This window comes from Pimephales promelas, chromosome 16, assembly GCF_988280905.1.
Source record: "Pimephales promelas chromosome 16, fPimPro1.hap1.1, whole genome shotgun sequence".
NCBI lineage: Eukaryota > Metazoa > Chordata > Actinopteri > Cypriniformes > Leuciscidae > Pimephales > Pimephales promelas.
The window spans coordinates 19,446,355-19,473,921 of NC_142784.1; the positions used below are offsets into that span (position 1 = coordinate 19,446,355).

A 27,567-nucleotide genomic window follows, 5' to 3' on the forward strand; every position below is an offset into this window, starting at 1 on the left:
TTCTACAAACATGTTTGATTACGTCTTTCAAAAGAATCGACTCAAAAGAGTGATTCATTTGTGAATTGAAACTCATGGCTAGAAAAAATATACATCGTGCTTGGAATAATTTATGCATTTAACAACATAGGCTATTACTAAATAACAAGAGAAACGTCGCCCAACGTAACAAGGTTAAAGTACAGTTTTGTTTTGTTTTTCATTTGAAAGGTAGGCCTACTCGAGTCAAACTAAGTAGCCTAAAAGTAGTACCCACATTTAAATGTAATTGTAAACTCAAGTAAATGTAACAAAGTAAATGTAGGCCTACTTCGTTACTACCCACCTCTGCTTGCTGATGATGATGACCGGCCTCATGTCTTTGTCCTCAACTTCTTCGCTAAAGCTAACGCTACCGTTAGCTGAGGCTGAGCGTAGGCGGTGGTTAGCTCCTTGACACACCCCTCTTCGTCAAATAACTGTCATATAACTGACGTTTTGGGACGTATTTTGACCATACGTCAATATCCGCCTTTTTAGGGCCCCCTTAAACGTCGGTAGATGGCGATCCCGGGCCGTCATACAACTGACGCTTTACCTTTAACGTCAGTTAGGTGACGGGTTAGGTTTAGGGTTAGGTTTAGGTATGGGGTAGAGTTAGGATCCGATAACCTCATCTACCGACGTTTAAGGGGGCCCTAAAAAGGCGAATATTGACGTCCCAAAACGTCAGTTATATGATGTCTTGGGATGAGACCGGGTTGGACATTTTTACCGCTTGTTTCTCTTCCTTTTCCTTCTTTTTTTTTTCTCTTGGCTGCCTCGCTGGACTTTATTTATTTTTTTTCTGATTGGATACTTATCAAGATCGAGGCCAAGCCTTGTTTAATGTAGCGCAAAAAACAAAAAAATCTGACCACGGAGGGCCCGTCTCTGCGCAAAAGCAGGCCCAGATGCCCGTATGGTAGATCCGGCCCTGGTTGTTGCCAAGGCAGAGCTGCGACTCAGGAATTGAATCTGGCAGAGGGATTAGAGACAGGCTTGGACTTTTCTCTGCCTTCACCTGCCGAATCTAGTCTCTTATCTCAGGGTTTGGAAGCTCCGAGTGAGACACCAGTAATGTGGTTAGCATCAAGGCAGATGTTGAGGATACTCCTGCTTATGAGGAGCTTATGGGGGTTGTGACTTGTGCCGTGGCTACTTTAAACATCGACTGGCCAGCAGAGAAGCAGGAAGTTCGTCATGAAAGTATGCTAGACGAACACTTTGTGGCCTCTTGATCACAACCTCCTCGTCGGGGCCTGCCTTTCTTCCCCCGTTCTCCACACTGAGGTGTGGAAGTAACAGTTTTCTTATTGAGTCTTTATTTCCCAAATGGTCAGACCTCAATTATTCCCCAATCCTGGGGCTAAATGAAGATTGCTACGGGCTGATGCCTACGGTAGCTTTCTACCTCAATCACTCCCTTGAGTCAGCATTATTCCTGAAGGCTCAGACGTTATCCACCAAGTCGGTCAGAACAACTTCGGCTTTGGTGTGTAAAGTATATTCTGTGGCAGGTCAGGTCACGCCATGTCCATTCTGCAGGCATAAGGAGACGGCCAAGTCAGTCATGCTGGTCTATGGCAGCCCTGGTGGCTATGGAGAGATATTTATGGCTAAACATGTCTGGTATGAAAGACAAGTTTTCTCATGGATGCCCTGCTTGCCCCTCTTGTGCTCTTCGGCGATGCCTTCACCTAAGATGTTGAGAGGTTTTAGGTAGCAAAAAAGCAAGTGGCGATGTTCGAGAGACATCTCCCTCACCGCTCTCAGATCTCTCGCCATCTACCAGCTCCTCACATCGAGAGTAACAGAAGAAGAGCCTCGCTACCCTTCCTTTTGGCCTAGCCTTGTGCGACTCCATGGGCATTCGCGTGCTGAAAATCAGTTGATCTTTCGCGCTTCGGCTGGAGCCAAACATAATAATCACATAATGATTATTTTAGGTTTCAGACATTTAAATAAACAGCCTAAGTTCTATCAAAAATACATTGAAAGTTTGTTAAATACACACTGATGTCAATGGAAGCGCCAATAATAATTTGACAACGTGTTTTATTCATATCATATACACATTGCATAGGTAACTATAGTTTACTCTATCCTTCTCCCAGTATATCGGTCACTTACTTTAATGTATTTTGGGAAAAGTGGTTGAATTTATGTGTTGTAAATCCGACTGTTGTAAGATCCGATTCTCTGAAATGTGGTGCAAACTAACATGGCGGTTCCCATCAGGCATTATAGATCAACTAACAGGGTCATTATAAAGATGTTTAAATGACAAAACACATTTACTTACACATATTTGAGAATCAGACTATCAGATAGTTCATGATATAGTTAACAAATTTGTGAATATTTGGAATAAAAAAGGAAAAACTAAATAAAGAAAATTTAAGTTATCATTTTAAACAGCTTATAAGGCAGTCAATCCCTCTCAGATAAACCCAGCCTACGTGTTTAATACAACTTAAACTGCAAAGAAACTTAAACATTTCATTTTATATTCAATACAAGCACAAGTGCTTTATCAGAGAGAGAGAGAGAGAGAGGACCCTTTATTAAACTGATTTAATACGTCAAATAAAAGCAGTTTCCCTGTTTACTAAATGTATGGCAACTAAAATGAATAATTCTGCATAGTATAAATAATTATTTTTGCATAAATTAACAGAACTCACAGAATTATTGCAATCCATTTTGTAATATCTCTGAAGCAACTTCTTAATCAGCATACACACAGTCACGTTTCACAATTTTCATGAGTCCGAAGACAGCTTACAGCAGCCTTACATTTGTAATTGCTTGGTATCAACCAACCTCAGTCAGTTTGGGTTTTGCATAAACATCGCTAGAATATCGCATTTGGTCTTAGCAACAGATGTCCACTAAGCTTCGTCAAATCTGATTAGGTCACTACATGTTTTTTGGTTAGAGAAGATCAAAGAAAAATAATTAAAGCTCCCCCATGAGTAGGACATATGGATGAAAACAACATGTGAAATCTCTGTGAAAAACAAACCCAAAACGTGACTCGCCTTAGGTACGGGATGCACATGGGGCCACTCTGTGGCCAAAACAGAGCAAGTGTTAGACATTGGGAAAGAAACACACTTTCACTGACTACCTGTTCATCAGCTGCCATTTCATTAGCGCTGTTGTTTCTGCTGTGCTGGGCAGAGTCGGCTTAGACAGACGACAATCAATCCTATTAAAGTAGTCTTTGTAAGCTGCACTGGAACACACATGCTCAGACTGTCCTTTGTGTCTCTCCATGCAACTTGTCATGTGTCTTTCCTTCTTCGGCAGTTTTAACATCCTTCCTTGCACTTCTCAGATTTTGGGATTTTTCTCTTGTCTGGCCTTGCGAAATATTGACTTGACCTCCTCCGTAACCATGTCCTGCCAGTTATCTCTAAAAGATGAAAATTGATGTAGAAAGTTATAAATGATAACAACAGACAGAACTGAAGATTCATTTTAGGACTTTGGTAAGTAATGCAGTTCACAACAACTGAAAAAAATAAATAAATAAATAAATACACGGCATGCACGAATAAACGGACATGCAATTAGTCCAGCACAATCAATGAACACCATCACGGCACAAACCCACCAGAAGTAAACCTAACCACGTGACAAATACAGCACAGCATGCAAGGTACTACCTCCTTGCAATTGGTTATGGGTTCATGCCTTTTTCTCAGCTTTCCTTCTCCTGTAAGCCTCAATGTCCTCAGGTCTCAAACCATGGTTGTCTTCCCTGATGCATAAATCCAATTATCCCATTTTAAAAAAGTATCCCATTAAGTACAAAGAGAATTATTCTAAAGCACAGAAATTCATCAGAAAGTACAATTTATTTGGAAAGAGTAAAATAAATGGCAATATAATGAAAAGGCCATGTTAAATGCCAAGTTAAAATATTGTAGGAAAAAAATATTTGTAAAATAAATGGTTAAATATTATTCAAATCTTACCCTGGTTTAATCTCTGGTGGTTTTGGCAAAGGATTAGTAAAATTTGATTTTCCAACAAGCCAGTATGTCTCTTCAATGCCTTTCCCCTAAACAAAAATCCATACAAATTACTTTAAAAAGCTAAAATTATACACAGTAAGTTAGTGCTTACACTACCATTTAAATGTTTGGGGTCAGTTTAATGTTCCTCCTGAAAGCAATTTAAAATATTCATTTAACAATTTAAAAATAACAGTTTGATAAAATTGTTTTCCCATGAATGCCAAAGCTTCACTACTCCAGTCATATGATTATTCAGAAATCATTATAATATGCTGATTTTGTGCTCAAGAAACATTTCTTATTATTATCAATGTTGAAAATAGTTTCTTTAAAACCAGCACTTATTTGAAATAGAAATATTTTTTTTAGATAATAAATGTCTTTACAGTCACTTTTGATCAATTTCAAGCATCCTTGCAGAAAAAAAAGAAAATCAAACTGACCCTGTACTTATTAACAGTAGTGCATGTTAAAAAAATATTTTGTAAGATTATTAAAAGTGTTTTTGTACCTTCAGCTCAGTCTTTCCTCGAACTTCTATTTTGTAGCCATCGTTCAGTGAGTGGAGAATATTCACTGTGCTAATGTTCACATGAATTCTGTAAGCTGATGGAAATGATGTTTATTGACCGATCTTCTCATTACAGTACAGGGTTAGTATATCACATCTGTAAAGAAAAATATCTGAATGGAACATACGCAACCCTGTAGATTCCATACGAGAGGCGGTGTTGACTGTGTCTCCAAAAAGGCAGTATCTAGGCATAGTTAGACCCACGACTCCAGCAACACACGGCCCTGGATAGAGAAGAAACAGGATAAGATAAAGGATGCAGTATTTTACAACTACATATTGGGACAATGAAATTTAATCTGTCAAAAAGATTACAAGAGCTTTTTCATAACATTACCACTAAGCGGATAAAAACAGCTGGAGATTGACAGGCTAACCTGAGTGAATGCCGATCCGTATCCTGACTGGAACTTCTGGCATGTGCCGCATCTTGAAGGATCCCACGGAGCTGAGAATATTCAGGGACATGTTGGCGATCTCAGCTGCGTGCTTGTTGCCGTTCTTCTTCGGCAGCCCGGAGGCCACCATGTAGGCATCTCCAATGGTTTCAACCTGTGATGAAGAAGAGTTAAATGGCTTTGCATGGAAATCGATCGGCATGTTATCCTGGACATCCAAGCCAGTGTTATTTTACTGTCATTGAGATACTATTAAACTCATGCCACGCCAATTCATACTTTGCACGTGACATCACAAGTACTGGCTGACGCCGTTTCTCCAGCAACAAAACCCAGTAAACTAGTCAAGGATCTTGCCAGGACGTCGCCAGTTTTTATACAAAAGTTGGTGTTTCGAGGTGTAAATGACACGCCAGATGGTGGTTGTGCGATTGGTTGCACTAACCAATGAGATAAGCAACCTTCACAGTATAAGGTTACACGTCTGTGCAGTGATCATTCCATCACTCAAGGTAATTTCAACATTTGTATGAATACAATGGGTGTATGATCATGTAATTAATCATGTCTTTAAGTTAACCTGTAGTTTCGTCAATCAACGCCACCAGCGGGTTTGGCGATTCAGCTGTTTGTGTTATGAGGCTAATGTATGATCACACCGCAAAATTAATTGAAAAAGGAATGACTTCTGGGCACTTTAAGATTGAAGTGTGTGATTGTATTAAAAAGTATTACTGCTCGATTATCTAAAAAAAAACTTTGTCTGCTTTACACAATTTAACTACTTTCACGGTGGAGTTATGGCGCTAACTCGCTAACAGACTTGATAGCTACTAGAAAGACCTGGACTCTACGTTGAAAATACCTTTTTGTTGCCCGCCAGCCATCCATGGTAGTTAACGTGACTGCCGAGTATGAATTTCCCAAAATAACTGTAATAACATTGTAATAACCCTGTAATAACCCTGAAACAAGCTTACCTTGTAGACATCGTGGCTGCCCAGCACAGCATCAAATAGGGAGTAAAGATCATTGAGCAGATCTACAACCTCAATTGGATCACTAAGGGATGAGATGGTTGTGAAGCCTACAATGTCACTGAAGTAGATGGTGACTTGATCGAAGTACTCTGGCTCCACAGAGGCACCGGTTTTCAGAGCTTCTGCCACAGAACTGAATGAAAATTGAAAAGAAGTTTAATCTGACATAGAAAGATTGTTGATCCAAGAACATGTCTTACTTGAGAAGTGTGGAATGAAAACACTCACGGAGGAAGCATCTCAGCCAGAAGCTTCTCAGTCCTCTGTTTCTCTACCTCCAGCTCTTCTGTTCTTTCCCTGATCAGGTCCTCCAGGTTAGAGGAGTACTGCTCCAGCATACGCAACATGGAGTCAATAATATTGGTCTTTTTGCCCTTGTTGATGAGCTTGAACTGAGAACAGACCATTAATATGCATTATGAGTAAATTAAAAAAAATCATTAGATGTAGTTGTCTTTAATTAAACTTTAAATAAAGTGTCTTTATTTGTCATGTTCCTGAAATCTGGAAATGCTGCTATCCATGCATGTTGCCATATTAGAAATAGACTATAAAAATACACTATACCATTCAAAAGATTGGGGTCTGTAAGATTTCTTTCAAAATCTGTTTGAAAGAAGTCTCTTATGCTCAAGGGTTTATTTCATCAAAAATACAGTAAAAACAGCAATATTGTGAGATATTATTACAATTATTATTACTATTTTAATATATTCCAGTGATGCAAAGCTGAATCTTCAGCATTGTTACTGCAGTCTGTCTTCAGTGTCACATGATCCTTCAGAAATCATTCTAATATGATGATTAGGTGATGAAGACATTTATTATTATGTTTTTTGTGGAAACCCATGATTTTTTTTTATTTAGGTTTTACTTTTTTGATGAATAGTTCGCAAGAACTACATTTAGTTTATGATCCATTGAATGCATCCTTACTGACCCAAAAAATAAATATGAAAATTAATATAATAATAAAATAACATGAAATGATAAAATATATAAGATATAATAAAATATATAATAAAATAGAAAAGCAATAATTATTACAAAGTTAGCCAGCATTTAAAAATCGATGTTCTTTAGATCCTAAGGCTTTTAATTCTTTATCCAATGAACTCAAAGCTCACCTGATCAAAGATCTGATCAAAAGTAGGCCTTCTATCAGGCTGTTCACACCAGCACTGCTTCATTAACTGGATGCATTCCAGTGGAGCTTGATCTGGAGCTACAGTGGGCCTGCACAAAGGCGGAGGTTTCTTCACCTTCCTTATTATCTCTGTTGATGTAATAAACATGTCACGGATAATAATACCTGCCCAGTTCCTGTTATCACAGCCTTGTTTACCAGTTCATCAAACTAATTCTGTAAGAACAACTAGTACAATTTATTTTCAACCAACCTTCAGGAGTCAAGCCCAGCATACAGTACGGCGCTCCTCTGACAACTACTTCCTGAAGTATAATCGCGAAGCTGTACACATCTCCTTTACATGTTCCTTTCCGTGGACCTTCCAGATCTCTGAGAAATTCAGGGGCTGTCCAGAATAGATCTGAAAGAGTCAAAGACAAAGAATTGCCGTATTATGTCTTTTTTTCAATATCAGGAAATTAGATGGACTAAAGGTGAGATTTGCATTGTAAATAAGTCATTTAAAAAAAAAAATACCCATACCCTCTGGAGGTGGGGTCTCCTTTGGAGCTTTCTGGGCCTCAAGAATCTCATAGTAACCATAATCAGTGATCTTTAAGACAAAACGTCCATCAACTACACAATTACGAGACTTCAGATGCCCGTGAGGAAAATCTCTGTGGTGAAGATATTTCATGCCCTATTGGGTGGGTAACAGAAACCATCCGATTATAATGCCAACAAAGACAGATATTATATAGAAAGTGCAGAATGGATTTAAAAATGATCTGAAGGTTATTAGAAGTTCACATTTTAATAATATCATATCAGTACCTTGATCAGATCCAGCAATAAAGAGGATTTAAACATCCAGTCCAGTTTGACATCGTCATTACGAAGGAGGTCATGTAGACTCCCCCGAGAACAGTGCTCAGTGACGATGGCAAAAGTCTTACAATCAGTGAAGAACCCCAAAAACAGATTGACATTTTCATTCCGTAGGTCCTTCATCTGGGAATTATAAACATGATAGGAACCGTCACTCAAGCTCATACCAGACTGTTAGTTTTAAATGAAAGGATTAGGGCCAATACCTTGGTGAAAATATTAGTTGTGCTCTGTTTAACCTCTTTGAAATCTCCTTCCTTAAACTTTTTTAGCCATACCCAGTCGCCCTGCAAAGATCAAAATGACTTACATTTACATTTGGCAGACACTTTTATCCAAAGCAACTTTCATTGAATTTAAAGAGAGAGTTCGCCCCAAAAATTAAAAAAAAAAAAATCCACCCTCAAGTTGTTCTAAACCTGTATGAGTTTATTTCTTCTGTTGGACACAAAAGTAGATATTTTGAATAATGTGGGTAATCAAACAGTTTCTGGTCCCCATTCATTTCCACAGAATAAAAAAAAATGATATAGATGTCAATGGGGACCCACATTCTTCAAATATCTTTGAGAAACTCAAACAACTTAAGTAAATGATGACAAAAATAAATAAATCTTTTAAGGGGTGAACTGTCCCTTAAAGCATACTGTTTGAGCTACATGAAAGTTAAAACATTTGGTCAAGATAAAAAGTAAAGTCACCTCATAGACGGCTACATTTGAAGTTTCATGTGTTGCCGTAGCCGTGCTGTTCACAGAGTGGGTCCGTTCACATGTGCTCTTCTCCTCAATGTAACTTTTTGAATCGCTAAGATCCTCGAGGGTGATTTTCTGTGAGCAAAGAGTGCATAATAAATGTAGAAAATATAGCATAACATTTTCAGAAGGAAGGCAGCTGATGAGGTGACGCGTACCCTCTTGCTCAGCTGCGGGTTGATGAAGGTCAGGTCCTCAAGCGTAAGCAGGATTCTGTTGGGGCCTTTGATCAGCTGGATTTGTTGAAGTCGCCTCCTACAAAGATCAGACAAGATCAGGTACAACTTTTTGTACCTTAGGTCATAAATCATAGGTTCTGTTAAAATCACAGCAAAATTACCTTATGAATAGAGTTAGGCCAATACAACCAAGAACTATAATGAAGACCGTCACAAACGCTATGATGACATATATTACTTCCACACCTAAAACACAAGAGATTGAATTAGAATTGAATCAAACACATAGAATATTTTCAAATTACATATCAATCAATATGCATCAGTTAACAATGACATATAAAACAATGTCATTGATTACAATTGAATTTTACAATTTATTTATTTTTCAAATTGATTTATTTATCTTTTAATAATAATAATTAATAAAAATAATTAAAATAAAATAAATAATAAAATAATAAAAATAATAAAATAAAAAATTACAGTTTAATTTTGGTATTATTGGTATAAAATGGTGTTTTTAACATGAAATACGTATTATATTTCTTACAATTATTTGACTTTGAATAATAATAATAGTTTTTAATATTGATCATATTCTAAAAGTATTAAGCATAAAGATACCAATTTGCTTAAAAACTCCTAATGTAACTATGACACATATAAGCTGAGCGAAATGAGTGTGACTTTTAAGAAGAAGCAATTGCACAATCAAAAGTCAAATATCTGTTTCTCATTGAACAACATTGTGCGGGTCTGTCGTACCTCCTGTGCAGATGGCATCGGGATCAAACCAGCAGCTGGAGTCTGAAGGTGGAGGTGAACCTCCAGGGAAATTAATGGACTTGCCGGCAAACAGCACCATGTCCGAAGCCAGGTCTACTTGAAAGCAACGATACAGTTGAGTTCCCCAGCCATCAGTATCTAGGATCACGAAGTTGGTCTGCCCGTTCCCTTGGGCGTCTGTGCGGATGTTCTGGTTGAACCCCGAAAATGTGATGTTCCTCGTGAAGAAGGCCAGGTTGGACCCGGAGAACCACTTACCTGCTCTTCTGGCATTGTGCATGGACTTGGCAAACAGGTACAAACTGTTGTAGATTGTACCAAAGAGAGGAGAGACCTGAAATGTAGCAGTTTAATAGTTTAATCAAGGTCATTGAGTGTACAAATACGATTCATAATGTGTCAAAGTGCACCACCCACACCTGCTCTGGCTCTTGTGACACTGTCAGCTCTCCAAGTCGTTTGGCCATATTGAACGCTTCATTGAATGACATCAGATCTGACTCCACAGTGACAGTGAGCACAGCGTCATAGGCTTTGCGCAGTTTGGTGTTGTTTTGAAGTGGGAAGTAGGTTGTGTTGGTGTAGGGTAGGCTGTACTGGAGGGTGTCGTATGGTATAAACACATATCGACCATTTGTCAATCCCATGTCATGGGCCTTCAACAGGAAAGAAGATTGTTGCTCTCCTCCAATGAGCACTGAATGCATGCACATAATGATGACTGAAACATACATAAAAACTGAATTAATTAATGTTGAACTTTAAAAGCATTTAGGACTGATATATGGTATGAGCAGTAGGTTTTTATCTTAATATAAAATGCTTTAATTAAATTCTAAAAGGGCCATGATCCAAAACTTATAGTTTGAAAATTGAAGATAAACCTTCAGTCAGTGACAGTGTGCACTGGAAAATTTCACATACATTCATTTCACATAAATATCTTTAATTGAGTAACAAATGTAGTGTATGCTTTTACACATGTACGAATAAATGCATGTTTTTGTTGTATGTTTCGTTTTTGTTTTGTTTTTTTGTTGTTGAAACTAAATCTTCTGACTATTCTATCAAAAGAAAGCAGTAGCACCTCATTGCAGTACACAAGATCCAGGGGGTGGAGTTGGATCCAGATCTAAGGGGTGGAGATGGGTAAGATTAGGGGTGGGATTAGGGATCAGGGGGCGGAGATGGGTAGGTATATGTAAGGTGGGAGGAGTTGGATCTGGAGTTTGTGTTCTGCAGTGAGGACCATCTCAGAGAAAGTGAAAATGATGAGAGATTAAGTAAACTTTAAGCTGTCATCTTACTACATTGAACAAAACAATAACTGCAACACTTTTGGTTTTGCCCCCATTTTTCATGAGCTCAACTCAAAGATCTGAAACTTTTTGAAAGTACACAAAAGGCCTATTTCTCTCAAATATTCTCTCAAAAAGCTGTGTTAGTGAGCACTTCTCCTTTGGCGAGATAATCTATCCACTTCACAGATGTGGCATATCAAGATACTGACTAGACAGCACGAAAATTGCACATGTGTGTCTTAGGCTGGCCACAATAAAAGGCCACGTCCGGTTACATGTCTGGTGAGTTTGCGGGCCATGCAACAACTGGGATGTTTTCAGCTTCCAGCAATTGTGTACTGATCCATGCAAGATCTGGGGCTGTGCATTATCATGCTGCAACATGAGGAGGTCGGGGATGAATGGCACAACAATGGGCCTCAGGATCTCGTCACGGTATCTCTGTGCATTCAAAATGCCATCAATACAATGCACCTGTGTTCGTTGTCCATAACATACGCCAGCCCATGCCATAATCCCACCGCCACCATGGGCCACTCGATCCACAACGTTGACATCAGCAAACCACTCACCCACATGGCGCCATACACACTGTCTGCCCTGTACAGTGAAAACCGGGATTCATCCGTGAAGAGAACACCTCTCCAAAGTGCCAGATGCCATCGAATGGGAGCATTTGCCCCTCAAGTCGGTTACGATGAAGAACTGCAGTCAGGTCGAGACCCTAAAGAGGATGACGAGCATGCAGATGAGCTTCCCTGACACGGTTTCTGACAGTTTGTGCCGAAATCCTTGGTTTTTCAAACCGATTGCTGCAGCAGCTGTCCGGATGACGGGACGATCTTGGAGGTGAAGATGCTGGATGTGGAGGTCTTGGGCTGGTTACACGTGGTCTGAGGTTGTACTGCCAAATTCTCTGAAACGCCTTTGGAGATGGCTTATGTTAGAGAAATGAACATTCAATTTACGGGCAACAGCTCTGGTGGAGCAGTCAGCATGAATGAATGTGTTTGGGATGCTCTGGATCAGTGTATACGACATGCATAAGCGTGTTCCAGGTCCTGCCAATATCCAGCAGCTTTGAACAGCCATTCTAGAGGCCACTTTCCACAGGCCACAATCAACAACCTGATCAACTCTATGCGAAGGAGATGTGTTGCACTGCGTGAGGCGAATGGTGGTCACACCAGATACTGATGGGTTTTCGGACCAATATAGCCAATACACCAATACAGTAAAACAGCACATTTTAGAGTGGCCTTTTATTGTGGCCAGCCTAAGGCACACCTGTGCAATAATTGTGCTGTCTAATCAGCATCTTGATATGCAACACATGTGAGGTGGATTGATTATCTTGGAAAAGGAGAAGTGCTCACTAACACAGATTTAGAGAAATTTGTGAACAATATTTGAGAGAAATAGCCTTTTGAGTACATAGAAAAAGTCTTAGATCTTTTAGTTCAGCTCATGAAAAATGGGGGCAAAACCAAAAGTGTTGCGTTTATAATTTTGTCCAGTGTATATAGGGGACACCGGGGCTAGTTGTCACATGAGCTGTAAAACTATAGGATTTTTAGTGAAAAGTTCAATTTTGTGTTTTTTGTAAGCGGTGATATTAGCAATGATGTCAGTTTTAAACACCTAGTTCTCTCTCTCTTCCAAAAATAGCTTTTGTTCCAATTACCTGTACAAATACAAATCATTAAAGTATACAATAAAACCACCGTAAAGTTATATATTAAAGAGTTGTAATGTGTTTTAAATGTTAAAAGGTTCCTATTTATGAATCACAAACACGCACACACACACAAAACCATGAGAAATCATTGTAAAATGTGTTGCAAATAGCCCTGTCCTCTCCTCCCCAAAAATGAATGTTTATGCTAACATTGCAAATCTATGTATCCAAAACACTTTACCTTTTATCTCCCCTGCGTTTTGAATGCTCAACAACGTGTTCTCCAACATAGTGTCATTAATCCCCATGGATGCAACAATGCCAACAGGAAGGCCTTGGTTTCTGAGAGCACTAGCCAATTTGGCAGCCGTGTCGATCCATATATCCTCATTAGAAGACACGATGCCTATGTTAGCCCAGCTGAAATACTTAAGCACCTTGTAAAGCACCCGCGTCGGAGATGGTAAAGTCCGGGCAAATGTTGGGTAGCCCTGGACCCGGTCTAACTCATAGTTAATGCACGCCCATGAAAATATAGACTTGTCCCAATTCTTGCCCATGAGCGAAGCGGCATTGCAGTATCCTGGATTTGTAGGGCCTACAAACGCATCAACTACCTTCTCATATTGTACAAATGAGGTCAATGCTTTTGATGTCTCGCAAGCTTCCTGAAGGATGACAAAGTCCATTGTACAGCCCAGGTCTAAACTAAAATCCTCGTTTATGCGGCCAATGGCCAGTCTGGACGCAATGGAAGGAAGTGCTTTAGAGTAATAAGGGTCACAGTTCCAAGGCCCCAGGACTCCTACTTTGAAAATCAGGCATTGGACACAGCATGGGAACGTCAACACACCAAGAATGATCCATAGTGTAATGCTGTAAAAGGGAAGTGTTGAGAGGCTGTGTCTGCTCCTGAGGACGGGGCAGCTGGGGTAACTGGATAACTCCCATAAAGCACCTCCAAATGGGAGGTGAATATGTCGCATTGTCCTCCTTTAGAAGCCGTTATGAGAGATGGACGTCACAAAGAGACACCTGGAAATCAGCAGATTAGATTTGAACTGGAGTCACGGCACACTTTTAGCTTCATTTTCAAGGCTAAACAAGACTCATCTCCCAGCAAACAAATTTAGGTTTTGGGAATGTTCTGGGAACGTTCGTTTTTGGTTCCCATAATGTTCACTTTTCTTTAAGGTTAAGGGAACGTTCCCGGAACATTCTCCTTACGTCATAAAAATTGAACCTAAAAATAACCTGGAACGTTCCTATAGCGTTCTTGTTTGGTTCCCAAAAAAATAACCTCATGGGACCATTCAGGAACGTTAGGGGAACGTTCTGTGTATGCTGGGCTGTCACATAATAGCTGGGCTGTATATCTACACAGTGTAAACATTTCAACTCACTAAAATTGAAAACGTTTAGAACACAGAACAAACAAAAAAAGAACACATTTTTTTTTTTTTTTTTTTTTACGTCAAAAACATTCTATATCCACTATGTTCTAAACGTTTAGTTTCTACTTGATTTTCTTGATAGGTAACCATCTTGATTTCTCCATCACTAACTTTTTGTTTTGGAATAAAAACGTTTTTTACATAGTATTATCATATTTTCTTATGCTATTGTTGTATTGTTCTGTTGTATTGATTCATACACTAGAAATGCAAAAATTATAAAAAAAAATAAAAAAAAATATATAAAAATAATTCCAAATGTATCTCCACTTACATTTATGCTTGCGCACAAAATAAAACACATTGCTAAATAAAATATCGTTTAGAAATTGAACTTACCATTATTCATATGGGCCTCTTGATGCATGGAAAAATTAAAAAGTATTCACTTTTTCTTCCAGTGGTTTCTTTCATAAAGTAGATGTATATCCTTCATAGAGTTATTCGGTCAACTTTCACGATGGTTATCCAGCATCAGTAGTTCCGTGGGCATAAATAAATGTGAGCAGATCTCAGTTCACAAACAACAGTTTGATGAGGCTTGTCGTGGCATTGAGAGATTCCACTTAAGCACCCTGGAGAGCTACTTAAAGCCTGCAGTCATCAATAAAGGTGTTCTTTTGCACCTTCACAATTCACACCTAACGTTCGGCGACATTTTCTAGCTTAACTGTTATAAATATTGCTGTACAAAAATTCTCGATAGTGTTGTCAATCTGGGCTAAATTATTTACCTTAGTTTCTTTATATCGCAGGTTCCTAGAATCATTGACGATTTTAAAAAACAACAAATACATTTTATAGTTAAATACAATGGAAAGCGATATTCGATATAAATCTCCTTGAAATTATCAAAAGGCCTAGATGTTTCTCTGTTCAATGAAAGTCCTTTGAAAGTGACCCGCGGATGAATCTAATCCATACTTGGTCAGGGACAAAATAAGAGGATTGCAGACGTTAACGCTTCAGACCCGCCACCTTTACTGAATGAACTAGCCATGAATCAATTAGTTTAGTTAGCCTACCTATATAAGAAAAAATGAGGAAATATAAAACATTGTTGTTAAAGCACGTTATGGTGTACAGTCATCACAAGCGTTAAAGAAGACGAAGACATTTTGATGCGCCCAAAAGGAATAATTGGTGCACTGAACCAATTGTATAACGCCATATCGGCTACAAAGTGATTTTCAGCATAATAGGCCCACGTTTTATTTTACATTATATATCCATTTATATCCGGGGTAAAATGTAGATTTAAAAAGGATTTTGGAAAATGTGAATAGCAACAATAAAACAAGTAGGCCTAATATAAGAATTGTATTGTTCAAACAATAAAAATATGTTCACATACGTTTTCAAAAATGTTTTCATTATTAAAAACATGCGTTGTATTATTTATGTCCACCATCACTGTTATTATCAGTATTTTTATCATTATTTATGAATATATATAGCTTCACTCTAAAAAATGCTGGGTTCTTTTAACCCAATTTTGGGTCAAATATGGACAAACCCAGTCATTTGTTTACATTTTTAAATTCCATTTTTAACCCAATGGAGAATGTCCATATTTGACCCAAAATTGGGTTAAAAAACCCAGGATTTTTAGAGTGTATTATGTATACATCGATCAATAAACAGGTAAAATGTGTGTGTGTGTGTGTGTGTGTGTGTGTGTGTGTGTGTGTGTGTGTGTGTGTGTAGTATACTGTATGTGTGTGTGTGTCTGTATATATATATATACATATATATATATATATATACAGACACGCACACACAAACACACTCAACAGAGTCTTGTTGAGGGTCTGAATTTTTGTTGTGCAATGTTTTCTGGGCAAGCATTTTGATTTAGAAGACAAAAGTTTCAAATATTTATATTACAAAACATACGTTGCTAATTTTTTAAAGAAATAAAATTAGAAAAATTTCAAGAATTAAAATTTCTACAATAATTTTGCAATTTGAGCTCTTTTTGTATTTAAAGTTCATATTTAAGGTTGAGCAAGGTCTCAGCAGCCCATTTCCACCTCTCTCCATGGAAACCCTGTGGCATATGAGAGTTTATGCAGTGTAATTAGGCATTTGTTTGGTGTAGTTGTGATAGGCTCACATCAATTGAATTTGCACAAGGTGTATTGGGTAATTAAAGTTAACGAAGGGCGCTCCCTTGGACGATCCCTAGGGTTCTCTTACATTTGCCTGCGTCAGTTAAACCTTGTGTTTTGATAACACATCTGAGGTCTCTCTGAGCTCATTTAGACTATTAGCATAATGTTTATGGTTTACAGAGACACGAGCACAGGTAAGGACACACATTTACAGGACGTTTTTTACTGTGTGATCAGTATTACATCATTTTTTCACATTGGAGAAACATTGGCTGTGAAAAGCTTGCATAAGTCTTGACTTTCTGATTGATCATGTGACTTTTGGGATTTCTGATTTGCTTGAGGAGATTAATGCACCTGGGCATCGATGTAGGCCTGTGTATGTTTGCCTTCAGGTTACTGTAGAGATTTTCTGGTGATTTGTGCAGTGAGAGAGAGGGAGAGAGAGGGAGGATGAGGAGGACAATGAGAGAGATGTGCTGACCCATATCCAATAAGCCTCTGAGCTTCTTAAAAGTTACACCTTGACACCTCTGCCCTACAACCAGAAACAGATGATGCAAACTCAGCAACCACAGCCCAAAGCACTTACAGGTAATAACACAGCAATCTGCAGCACTAAAGTAAAGGAAACAAATCTGCCATTCAAACATTTACTGTGTTTGCGTTGATATATCTATATAGATTTTAATAGGGTTGGATAAGTACATAATTGATTAATCACTGTTGAAGATGCACTTCACATACAGTACTATACTTTCTAATATTTGTGTTACAATTATATAATATTTTATAACTGTTTTACTCTCTTTGAAAAGAAGGCATCTCAAAGACAATTGTTTTATTGTACTGCCATCTAGTGGAGGGGGAGAATTTGTACATTACAAGTTGACTTTAAGTTCATGTTTTATAAAATCTAAAATTATAAAATAGATCCTGCATCACTGTTGTCCTCTTCATTTGCTTCTTGCACTCATTCTCTTTATTTCACTTCTTCTTCATCAATCTGTTTAGAAACTCTGATATAAGAGGCTTTGTTAGGAATTCCAACAAGTAAATGGTTTTCATTGTGACCTAAATCCACTGGAAAGCCATGAAGAAGTAATAATATTAATACAAATAATATTACATGCATCTTTTAACCTTTTTTATTCCTTAAATCCAGTACGGCTTTTCACATCAATGCCATAGAAGAACCATTTTTGGATTTTCAAAGAACCATAAACAGTTCCTAAAATAGCTACCTTTTTTCTGCAATGGAAAGTTTCAACCGATTTTAAAGGTTCCAACCATCAATGCTGAAAAAGAACCTAAATTTGTGTGTAATTTAATCTTAATCTAAATCTAAAGTTGTATAATGGTAACCTCCAACATTACTCTGTAGAATTAATGAGATATTATGAGGTTATATGGTTGTATCAATAATAAATTGAATTGTGTTTTATTTGATACTTCACATTTAAACATTTTTTGAATTTAATATTATTACTGATGGGAAAATACAATATCAATCATGATTTTTGTTGGCCAACACTAGTGAAAAATAAAACCCCAATGTGCATATTGTGTTCTTGGGAGTTTTTCCTTGATGAGTTTATCAGGGATACACACTCTTGCCCTTAGGCGTGTGTTTACCTTGATATAAAGCAAATGTACTATAACATAATTATTTGCTTTGGCTTAAGTAGCCTACAGTGACGGAGTAAACGCCTTTATTTATTTATTTTAATTTAAGAAAAAAAAAACTATTCAGAAGAATCCGGAATCAGAAAAGATTTCACTCCCTACTGTTGTGTACAATATTAAATGGTGTGTGGTTGTAGTAGTATATACTCGCCGCAAGGGGGCGCTGCTGACGATCGCCGAGTTCAGACGTTGGTGGGCGCGGATTATCATCATCGGTGAGTGAAACTCTAGACGAGACTCTGCTTGCGGTGGCTTTTATTACTTCATCATCTTTGGCGAGTCTGTACTCCTATTGCAGAAAGATCGACAAAGTCACAACCCAGACAATACCGCAGACGTGTTCATTTGCCACACATCAAAAAAGCTGTGGATATGACAATGACTAAAACTAAAGTATTTTCCGATGTTGGCCTGGAAAAGTAAAAGCTCTACGACAGACGAGTCTCGCGGCACATGGTAAGTTTAAAAGTTTTACGAAAAGAAAAGAAGGTTTATCCTATGTCTCACAGGCGTGTTTATATTGTATTTTTTACAAAAGAAAAATCGAAATGTACGCAGATTCCTTAATCTCCGATATTTCGCGTGATGTAGAGTAAAGACATGGACAATAGAAAAGCCTAGATAGCCTAAGTTATATTTGTGCATTCTGTTATCGTGGCAATCACATGTTTGTTGAGCATTGTCAAGCTGTTACAAAGTTTGTATTTTTAACTGAGCACAGATGTGAGTCCAACCATCAAAGCAGAGATTTTGGCTGCGTCTCAAAACTTAGTGAGCTGGCTTCCTAGACAGCATATCATACCCATAGACTGTAAAAGATCATATCCAAAATGCTGTCAAGGCAGTCACTAGACTTTGAATCAAACCCAATGAGTTGAAATTAACGGAAGAGTGTGTTGTATTAGAAATTAACCAATATTTTTTTTACCGGAAGATTTTTAAAAATAAATATTGTTTTATTCTTTTTAACCATATAAAATAACAAAAAATCATTAAACGACAACAAAAAAACATGTAATTCACGACGATTAATAAATGAATATGATGGCGAACATTTCTGTAAATGTCGAGATGTTTGCGAGTTTATTTGCAATTGAGCTTAAATTGCTCTGTTTCTCACCTGAATGAATGGCTACAAACAACTGAGTTGATGTTGTTTCCTGTTGGAGGAAGTGGCATTAGCATGATTAAGTGGCTACTTCTCTTTAGAGACCCACCAAATGGTGCCATTTGTCAGTAGACCTGAATAAAACAGCAGTCCAACTTTACCTGTTCATTATTGTAACCCATTACCCATTAATAATGGTACAAGAAACCCAGATATTCTTTTTAAATATTGTTTTAAATTATCTTTGTTACAAGTGCTAGAGTATACTGCATCCAATTGAGATAATGCAGTGTGCATGAGCTTTCTAGGATATGGGTGGCAACCTGCATTATGTCAGCTGTACTGTAGTCAACAACCATAAACACGTTGAACACTTTGATGCATGTCTCTAATTCAAAGGTTACGTGCTGCTGTTGGCATCACAAAAAGTACCTGGCATACAAAAGTTGTATTACTGCGCTGTTTGAGACACTAAGCTCCCATTAAATCTGCCCCCCTTAAAGTACTGCATTCTTTCAGCTTTATTGGATTAGGATGTCTGCTGTCTGCTAATTAAATTGGTTTAGAACCAACTTTAGTTCTTTTGTACTGTAGTTTTCTTTTGGTTATGTAAACTCCAGGAAAGATAAATATCATTTAAAGTGCCTCTATTACGATTTTTCGAATATTTCCTTTCATGTACCTATATGTGTACCTTTTCTCATAGCTGTCTGTGAGTTATTGAGAACAACTTCTACTTTGCCCTCCCTCAAACGTGCTCGTGGTGATTGGTAAAATCAACGCCATTGTTACTATCTTTACAGTGTAAACGATCTCTGAGCGGAATGGAAGTTTAGTCATGGGAATGGGCTTTTTTGTTTAGACACGCGCTGCAAGCGGTAGACCAATCACAACAGATTAGGCTGTCTGGCCAATCAGAGCAGAGTAAACTTGGAGAAAGGCGAGATTTAGGCTCAATCCCAATTAACCCCTTGCCCCTACCCCTCCGTCTTGCGCGGTCACGTCTAGGGGTAGGGTGTCCCGATTCTTGTTGAGATCGAGGGGTAGACATAGCCCTCGAAACGGAGATTTTTCAGAGGCACACTCCAAGCGGAGAGCTACGAGAAAGTTCACCGCAAATCACCGGCGAGATGGCCTTGCAAACGGTTAAACATTTAAATTTAGTGCCAGATGATACCACCATGCACTTTATTTACTCTTATAATAATACTTTAGTCATTTAAATTAAGAAATTGTATAATAAATCACCTTTTCGAATCAGAAAATACACACATTTCGAGGAAGGAATGTTATTATCATCATGTTTCCTCAAAGTTAAGAGCAGCTGCGCTGATTGTCAGTCGTTGTCATGGAGAAATCCTGTAAAAACTCCTTAACAGAAGAGCCTTTGCCGACTACTGATGACGTATCGGGTTCATGAAGGGTTGTTGCATTTCGTAGGGGAATATTTCAACCCCTTGGCCCTTGTAACTCTGTTTTAAGGGCCAAGGGGTACACTCGAAAACAAGGAGTAGGGCCAAGGGGTGAATTGGGATTGAGCCTCTGATGTTTTTGGACATTTGATGCTTGTAAACCTGTTGTAGGAGACTGTAGCTTCAAATCAAAACTAGGAACTTTTAATAGGCGCACTTTAAAATGATCTGTTTTAACACTAGACCGTTTTCATGCAGACTTGATGGGTGAGCCTCACAGTCTCACTAAAAGGGGAGAAAGATAAATGCTTTAAATATGTAGCTGTTAACCACTGACAGTGATTGCTCTTAAAATACATTGCACTTAGACTTCAGGCATTCTGAGGAGGGACTTGAGTGTACCACACCTGGAGAGAGTTCATAACCCCTGAACACATGCAGATGTTAACTGACAGAAGAGTTCCATGCCTCCAAATTTCATTCATTTTGAATGTTCTAAAGTTAGTGTTACATCATTACCAAATACAAAATGAATACATAAAGGGGCTGAAAATGGGTTTCAGTGCTTTCACCTCATGTCCTAACTCCTAAGAAGAGAGTAGAACAGGTATGATTTTTTAGGAAAATGTTTACTTGAAGTCAAAGAGGAACACATCTTGACCAGAGCGAAAGGGAAAGACATGGCTGAGGTTCCAAGTCTGTGTCTATATCCCTACCAAATGCTCCCATTTAAAGGGATAGACCGTCATAAAATGAAAATTTTACCATCATTTCCAATCTTTGTTTTTCGGACCACAAAAGGAGAAATTGTGACATTTTTTTTTTTTTAAATGTCATGCTCGCACTCATCCATATAATGGCAGTAAATACAGTTGTAACCATACTCGATCAATGAAGAAAAAGACAAAGAAAACTGATAAAAACCACAGGTGTGGTAAATGTTTTCGGTCCCATACATGGGAACTTGGCATTGAGAAAGCTCACATGTGAGCTTTCTCAATGCCAAGTTGACCACTGAAAAAGGTCACATGACTGAAACCCTTTTGCATACCACCGGAACTCTTGGAATATATGGCATTTGTCACATGGGACCATTCTGTGATACTTTTGTGTCTTGTTTTAAAGCTTGATACTGGTCTCTATTCACTGACATTCGATGAACTTGAGTGGGACATTTTTTTATTCTCCTTTTGTGGCTAGAAAAAGAAAGAATGGCATACAACATTAGGTTACTAAATGATGACTTACGGCGTTTTCACACCTGAAAGTCCACGCCAAGGTTCGAACCAAAGTTCACGTTTTGATGCATACTTTCAGAAAGGTGTGGTTTGTTTTCACACTGCAATTATGCGAGCACACTAAAGAACTTTACATGACATACTTGCATACTGTCATCATCATCTATGTCAGCTGCATCTTGACATTGATTGATTTGTAAATGGACGCGCGTCTGACGTCAGCGTGTTGTCAATTTGGCAGGTAACTTTGACAACATGTATGAACAGACGCATATCGTTGCAGATATTGTTATTTTTATGGCATAATTACATGCAGCACCAACTATACACAAGGCTAGTTCAAATTCTCCAAATGAACGTCCTCGTCTTGCGAACATTTTATCGAGTTGCCATCAGACCATACTTCAATTAAAAACCTCCCATCCACATGTGCTACCACCATAGCACGGCTCAAGTCCGAACCATACAGAAATGCTTTCACACTAGAAACAAAGCAAACCTTTGTTCAGTTTGATCCGGACCGAGACTACCTCTTTTCGTCGGACCAAATTTAATCTGATTGGTCTGGACCGTGGTCTGGGGTAGGTTTCACACCTGTAATTTTGATTCGGACCAAACAAGGTAGGTGTGAAAGGGCCCTTAATAGTAATTTTAGGGGGAACCAACCCTTTAAAGCTGCAGTCCATAGTTTTTTTGGGGTTAAAATGATCCAAAATAGATTTGAGCAAGTACATAACCAGCCAGTGTTCAAAACTATCTGCTTGCCATAGCTCGATTCGAAACGGTAAGCTTGTTTAATTCCAGTGGTACTGGTGAATTTCCATGGGAGATTCAAGCATGTCTCAGCACTTTACAGTGTTTACAGTTACATGGTCACAAAGACTTTTTTTCTTTTTTAGTACCACTTAGTTTCTCTTAGCATGTCTGCTATTTTTATTGTAAAAAGATTAAAAAAAACAGTTATAACTCACTAAATAGTTGAAAGTGTGTATTGCACATTCATTGTACCTATAATGCAATCAATTACATAAGAGGTCATTGTTTACCTAGCGTGCTGGTTCTGTTTATCGTTATCTATAGAAGTACACTCAATCTTACAGACTAATTAATGTTCAGTCATTTTTGCTGCTTCATTCTCAAGTCTCTTTCGACCTGTTTTGTAATCAGGTTAACCCATGCCCAGATTTAGCGGTAACTCTGTAGAGTGGTGAAACAGGGTTTAAGTTTATGTCAACTGTTTAAACAAAGAGCATGTGGTAGGGTAATCAGGCAACAAAAGTCGTAAGTAGAGCGTGGTAGAGCGTTTATTGATTTTAGCTAAACATCATAGAGACGATCTCCACCAGACACGCAGACCTTCTGCCTGAGAGTTTTTGAGAGTCTTCTGCGTACTTCATGAAAACACGTAAGCAAGATTCAGATATTTATGTGTAGAATAATGGTGTAATCTTATTCGACGATGCAAAATGGCAACGTGCAGTATGACGGACCAAAACAAAAACGCACATTTCAAAGTAAAATAACCTGCTGTAGAAGTGTTTTTCAGAGAAACGAGTATGTGAACATAGCATGTTTCCTCAATATTATTATTTTTATATTCATTTTTTATGGCTTTAGTAGAGTGAACCTTTAGAGCACCTTTAAATATTAAGACCATTTTCAACATTGATAATAATTTACAATGTTTCCAGATTAGCAAATCAGCATATTAGAATGATTTCTGAAGGATCATGTGACTGATGCTGGAAATTCAGCTTGGCATCACAGGAATAAATTGCATTTTAAAATATATTAAAAATAGAAAACCGTTATTTTGAATTGTAATAATATTTAACATATTGCCAGTATGAGAGACTACTTTCATGAACATTAATATTTATATTCTTATTTTACTTTCAAACTGAATTAAATTAGGATGGTAAATTAGACATACATTTAGAGTTCTTTCCTTATTTCATTTATTTCACAAGTAAACCTGATTATATTGATATGCGATATACAATAATTATTTGGACATAATCATTGCTAATAATACTGGTTTGCATACATGAAAGCATCAAAGTCTGGGTTTCATTTATATTCTTTAACTAAATGATGTGCTAAATTCTCCACGAGAAAAGCCTTGCACCTTTTTAATCATGATAATTTGTCACTGAAATTGAAAAAGTCTAATTTAATAGGCTATTTGATCATAAGAATTAGGTGAAATCCTTTGAGAAAAAGGTTTTCATGGAAAGAATGAATAAACACTGACACAGAGTGACGACTAGCATGTATGTACAGCTGTAAATGATTGGCTACGTCGGTTTACAGAATTAACACGTAAATGAGTGACTTCTGATTTCTTCAGACCTCTCAAAGGACCCTGTGAAGTGGATTCTAGTTCAGTTTTAATGATAACATAGGCTATGCCATGCAAGACCCTTTTTTTACATTCTGTCGATTTTCTTGAAGTTAATGTGATTTGATTGGTTCTGTTTTGGTACGTTCATGGCTATAAAATGAAACCCTTTAATGTGTGTTTTTTTGGTTTATAGCTCACCATGGCCACATTGCTGTGTCTCTTCTTCTCTGTGCTTGGCCTGGCTGTCATTGGAGCAGTGAAGAACTGCCATCCGCAGTGCCGTTGTGAGGTGGAGAGCTTCGGCCTCTTCGACAGTTTCAGCCTGACCAAAGTGGACTGCAGTGGGATCGGGCCCGGCAACGCTCCTGTCCCCATCCCTCTGGACACCTCCCATCTCGACCTGTCCTTAAACTCCATCACATCCATCAGCGATTCGATGCTCTCAGGACCAGGTTACACCACATTGGTCAGTCTGGACCTAAGCAGCAATGCCATAGCACACGTGAGTCCCAAAGCGTTCTCTAAACTTCGTTATCTGGAGACGTTGGACTTGAGCAACAACGCTCTTGAGGGTCTTGGCGATGGATGTTTCACTGGACTCCCTCTCGTTGAGCTGGACCTGAGTGAAAACCAATTCAAAGAGTTCAGCCTTGATCTCTTCACCACCAGAGCACAGGATATACCAATCATGGTGGACCTGTCGCAAAACCTTCTGACCGCCATTAACAGGAGGACGCCTGGCCATCCGCTGTACATCAAGAGTCTTATGCTCGCAGGGAACAGATTGAAGACGGTCCCAACGCTTACCGGAATCCCACTTCAGTATCTCAACCTGGATGGGAACCTCATCTCCAGCATTGACGCAGGGGCCTTTGATTCGATGACAGAACTGGTTCACCTGTCTCTCAGTAACCTGTCTGTCCTGAGCTTGATTCAACCAGGTGCTTTCAGGGGTTTGAGGAACCTGCAGGTCTTAGACTTATCAAACAACAGCCGGCTCAAGACGTTGAGCCCAGATGTATTTAGCGGACTCGTCTCTTTACAAGAGCTCCATTTGTCCAATACTCCGGTCACACCATTATCAAGGACCGTCTTTACCCAGATGCCAAGCATAAAGAGTATAACTCTTGGGTCAAACGTGCACTGCTGGAAGACACACAAACAAGGACAGTTTCACAGACAGATTGGACAGGCAAAACCCAATGATATACTTACCTGTGACAATGCAGGAATGATCTTATGAGCCTGAAGTGCCAGGAAAGACTCGTTTTCTCATCTCTGTGCCTTATTAGTATCTCTTAAGAACTTTTATATTTTATAATTCAAGATTGCTTCGTATTTGCACATAATATGCCAACTAAGGTCCGCTATTTTAAAGGTGTTCATCATATTTCAACACAGACCGTATAACAATGGCCTTTGCACTTTATCACATTCCTGTTCTACTTAATGTCACTTGAGATTTGAAGTGTGATGTCAGCTCTAATGTTATGTTTTTTTAGTTTCTTTAACACAAACGGTCTTAAAGTGTCAATAAGTTGTGTATTCAAACTACAGTGTAGGAGGTCAATTCAGAAGTCATGGTGCCTTACAGTGTCATTCATATAACAGTATTTTGGAACAAAAAATTAAATGACCATAGAAGCCGTACAGTTTCACTAATGCAGAAGGTGTATTAGTATTATTTTTTTCAGTGGACCTTTTAATTAAAATGTTTTTAACATTTTAAAACAAGAATTAAAATGTTTTTCTAATCCTGAACCTGAAAGATGATTTACAAACTGCAAAATTTTGAATGTTTGAGGGAAATTTAACGTTAATGAATTCTCTTTATAATTCCTGAGTCGTCATCACAGACGTATACATGATGTTGCTCTAAAATGTTGCACTTTTAATGTTTCGAGATGGCTCATCATATGAGTTGAGGTATGTTTTATGTTTGTTCAAAACTATACTCTTAATAAAAGATAATTTACTTTACATATCTAACATCTTGTTGTGATTTAATGCTCACTTCCCCAAACACTATTAAAACTTCCAAAGTTAAGCAAGGGCTCTTTCTGAGTCACGTGCATTAGTCATAATACAGGCCTCACTATGTGGTTCTGTTCTGACGCACTCCGACAGCAATGATTTGTTTAGAAGAAACACCCAGAAACAGCCATTTCTTTTATATACAATAATGAAGCATTAACCATTCACTGAGATGAACCGTGGACAGAAGACTTCATTGCTGAATTGGACCAGATGACTTTAGGCTGTCATGCTTTAGGTTTGTAGGCTTCACAGACCAGGTCTTCATATATCCCCTTAGCTACTCTAAATTGTTGCCAAGATCCAGCTCTTTGAAATTCTAGGAGACTAACGTCAGAGACACATCCCCCTCTTCTTTTCTACACAAAAGCTTAATGGAAAAAAAAAAAAAGGTTTACTTAACGGCTGAACTTTCACTTCATCACTTTCTGCCATGCTCAGGATAAATAAGTAATGTAAATAAATGTGGGCCAATGAGGAACAACAGTCAAGAGCAAACAGTCAATGTTATCATGACATGTTTCTGAGATTTCTCTTTGGGCAACACAAGAACAACACCATTTTATGAGGATAAATACTTTAAATGCAAACTTCTTTGCATTTAAGTTGCATTTCCTGAAGAAAATACTAGCACTACAGTAAAATAATAGCTTTGGTTTTCTTTGCAATTTATTTGTAGCAACACTATAGCAAACATTTTTTAAATTAACATAATATTCAATGTTTATCTAGAGATATTCAATGCTTCTTTTTATTTAAAAAAGCTTGTAAAAAAGGAGTAGTTGATTTTTCATTTGTTGACACTAGTAAGTTACCTTCACTGTTGTGACCTACCTAACAAATCAAAATAAAAGAGCATTAACCTTTACCATTCTTTTACAGAACATTGTAAATGTCACAATGAATTGCTAAATTTGATTTAGTACAGACACTGCTTATCTTCCCTGAGGCTCCTTTCACGAGTCTCAACTTGCCTTACTACAGTATGTGAGAGGTTGTATTAGATATGATGATGTAAGCAATGGGTACAGAGTTGAATGGGTTATGATGAACTACTCTGAACTTTCTTTCTCCTCCTTCTACTGTACTATCTGGCTTGTAATCCTTTGTAAATCTATTATATCACCTGCTCTCTTTTTAGAGAAGAACAGAAATGAAATGGGCCTTAGGTGAATCATTTGATAATCAAAAGCCACCGCCCACTTACAAAAGACAAATGTTGAAAAAATCCATGGTGCATGGAGAGTTTTGTTTAAAAAAAAGAGACAAATTAAACTTATAAATGCAAAATCCTCTGTTAAAGCCTCTCGACCCCAGATTCCCAATGCAAGGCTGGATTGCCATAGAGAAGACAATGGCCAAACAACTGACACAAACTCAAAGCACAATAGAATCGATAT

The 27,567-nt window shown here is 38.0% G+C and overlaps 2 protein-coding genes across 7 annotated transcripts; one reads left to right on the forward strand and one right to left on the reverse strand.

Annotated features, from left to right (window-relative positions):
* Positions 1 to 2,580: 2,580 nt before the first annotated feature.
* Positions 2,581 to 14,138, reverse strand: gucy2f (guanylate cyclase 2F, retinal). 5 transcript variants are annotated; one of them, XR_016146864.1, is made up of 19 exons: positions 13,019 to 14,137; positions 10,218 to 10,519; positions 9,778 to 10,132; positions 9,171 to 9,255; positions 8,989 to 9,085; positions 8,777 to 8,905; positions 8,282 to 8,362; positions 8,022 to 8,198; positions 7,731 to 7,887; positions 7,459 to 7,608; positions 7,186 to 7,334; positions 6,287 to 6,450; positions 5,999 to 6,191; positions 4,998 to 5,172; positions 4,746 to 4,844; positions 4,558 to 4,652; positions 4,005 to 4,090; positions 3,641 to 3,787; positions 2,581 to 3,439 (listed from the first exon to the last, which is right to left on the reverse strand). XR_016146864.1 is itself a non-coding variant. In XM_089121156.1 (19 exons), exons 1-19 carry the CDS (start codon positions 13,761 to 13,763, stop codon positions 3,434 to 3,436), a joined length of 3,312 nt encoding a protein of 1,103 aa, XP_088977282.1. In that variant the 5' UTR covers positions 13,764 to 14,138; the 3' UTR covers positions 2,581 to 3,433. The 5 variants fall into 5 exon arrangements, 4 of the variants coding, with proteins under 4 accessions (XP_088977282.1, XP_039518566.2, XP_039518558.2 ...); XM_089121156.1 differs by having other exon boundaries at positions 3,721 to 3,787; positions 13,019 to 14,138; XM_039662632.2 differs by having other exon boundaries at positions 3,693 to 3,787; positions 13,019 to 14,135.
* Positions 14,139 to 18,255: 4,117 nt separating this feature from the next.
* tsku (tsukushi small leucine rich proteoglycan homolog (Xenopus laevis)) lies at positions 18,256 to 26,113 on the forward strand. Of its 2 annotated transcripts, none has more exons than XM_039662611.2 (2): positions 18,256 to 18,487; positions 24,327 to 26,113. In XM_039662611.2, the coding sequence occupies exons 1-2, from the start codon at positions 18,485 to 18,487 to the stop codon at positions 25,374 to 25,376; spliced, it is 1,053 nt and encodes a 350-aa protein (XP_039518545.2). In that variant the 5' UTR covers positions 18,256 to 18,484; the 3' UTR covers positions 25,377 to 26,113. The 2 variants fall into 2 exon arrangements, with proteins under 2 accessions (XP_039518545.2, XP_039518546.2); XM_039662612.2 differs by lacking the exon at positions 18,256 to 18,487 and adding an exon at positions 23,044 to 23,194.
* The last annotated feature ends 1,454 nt before the right edge of the window (positions 26,114 to 27,567 follow it).

Bases quoted from the DNA above. Each gene is read 5' to 3' on its own strand.
- gucy2f (XM_039662624.2), bottom strand. From the start codon at position 13,763: ATGCGACATATTCACCTCCCATTTGGAGGTGCTTTATGGGAGTTATCC. The intron at 7,609-7,730 runs GTATGGGTATTT...TGACTCTTTCAG, and splicing joins GGAGACCCCACCTCCAGAGG to ATCTATTCTGGACAGCCCCT. The intron at 4,845-4,997 runs GTTAGCCTGTCA...TTCTCTATCCAG, and splicing joins ACGGATCGGCATTCACTCAG to GGCCGTGTGTTGCTGGAGTC.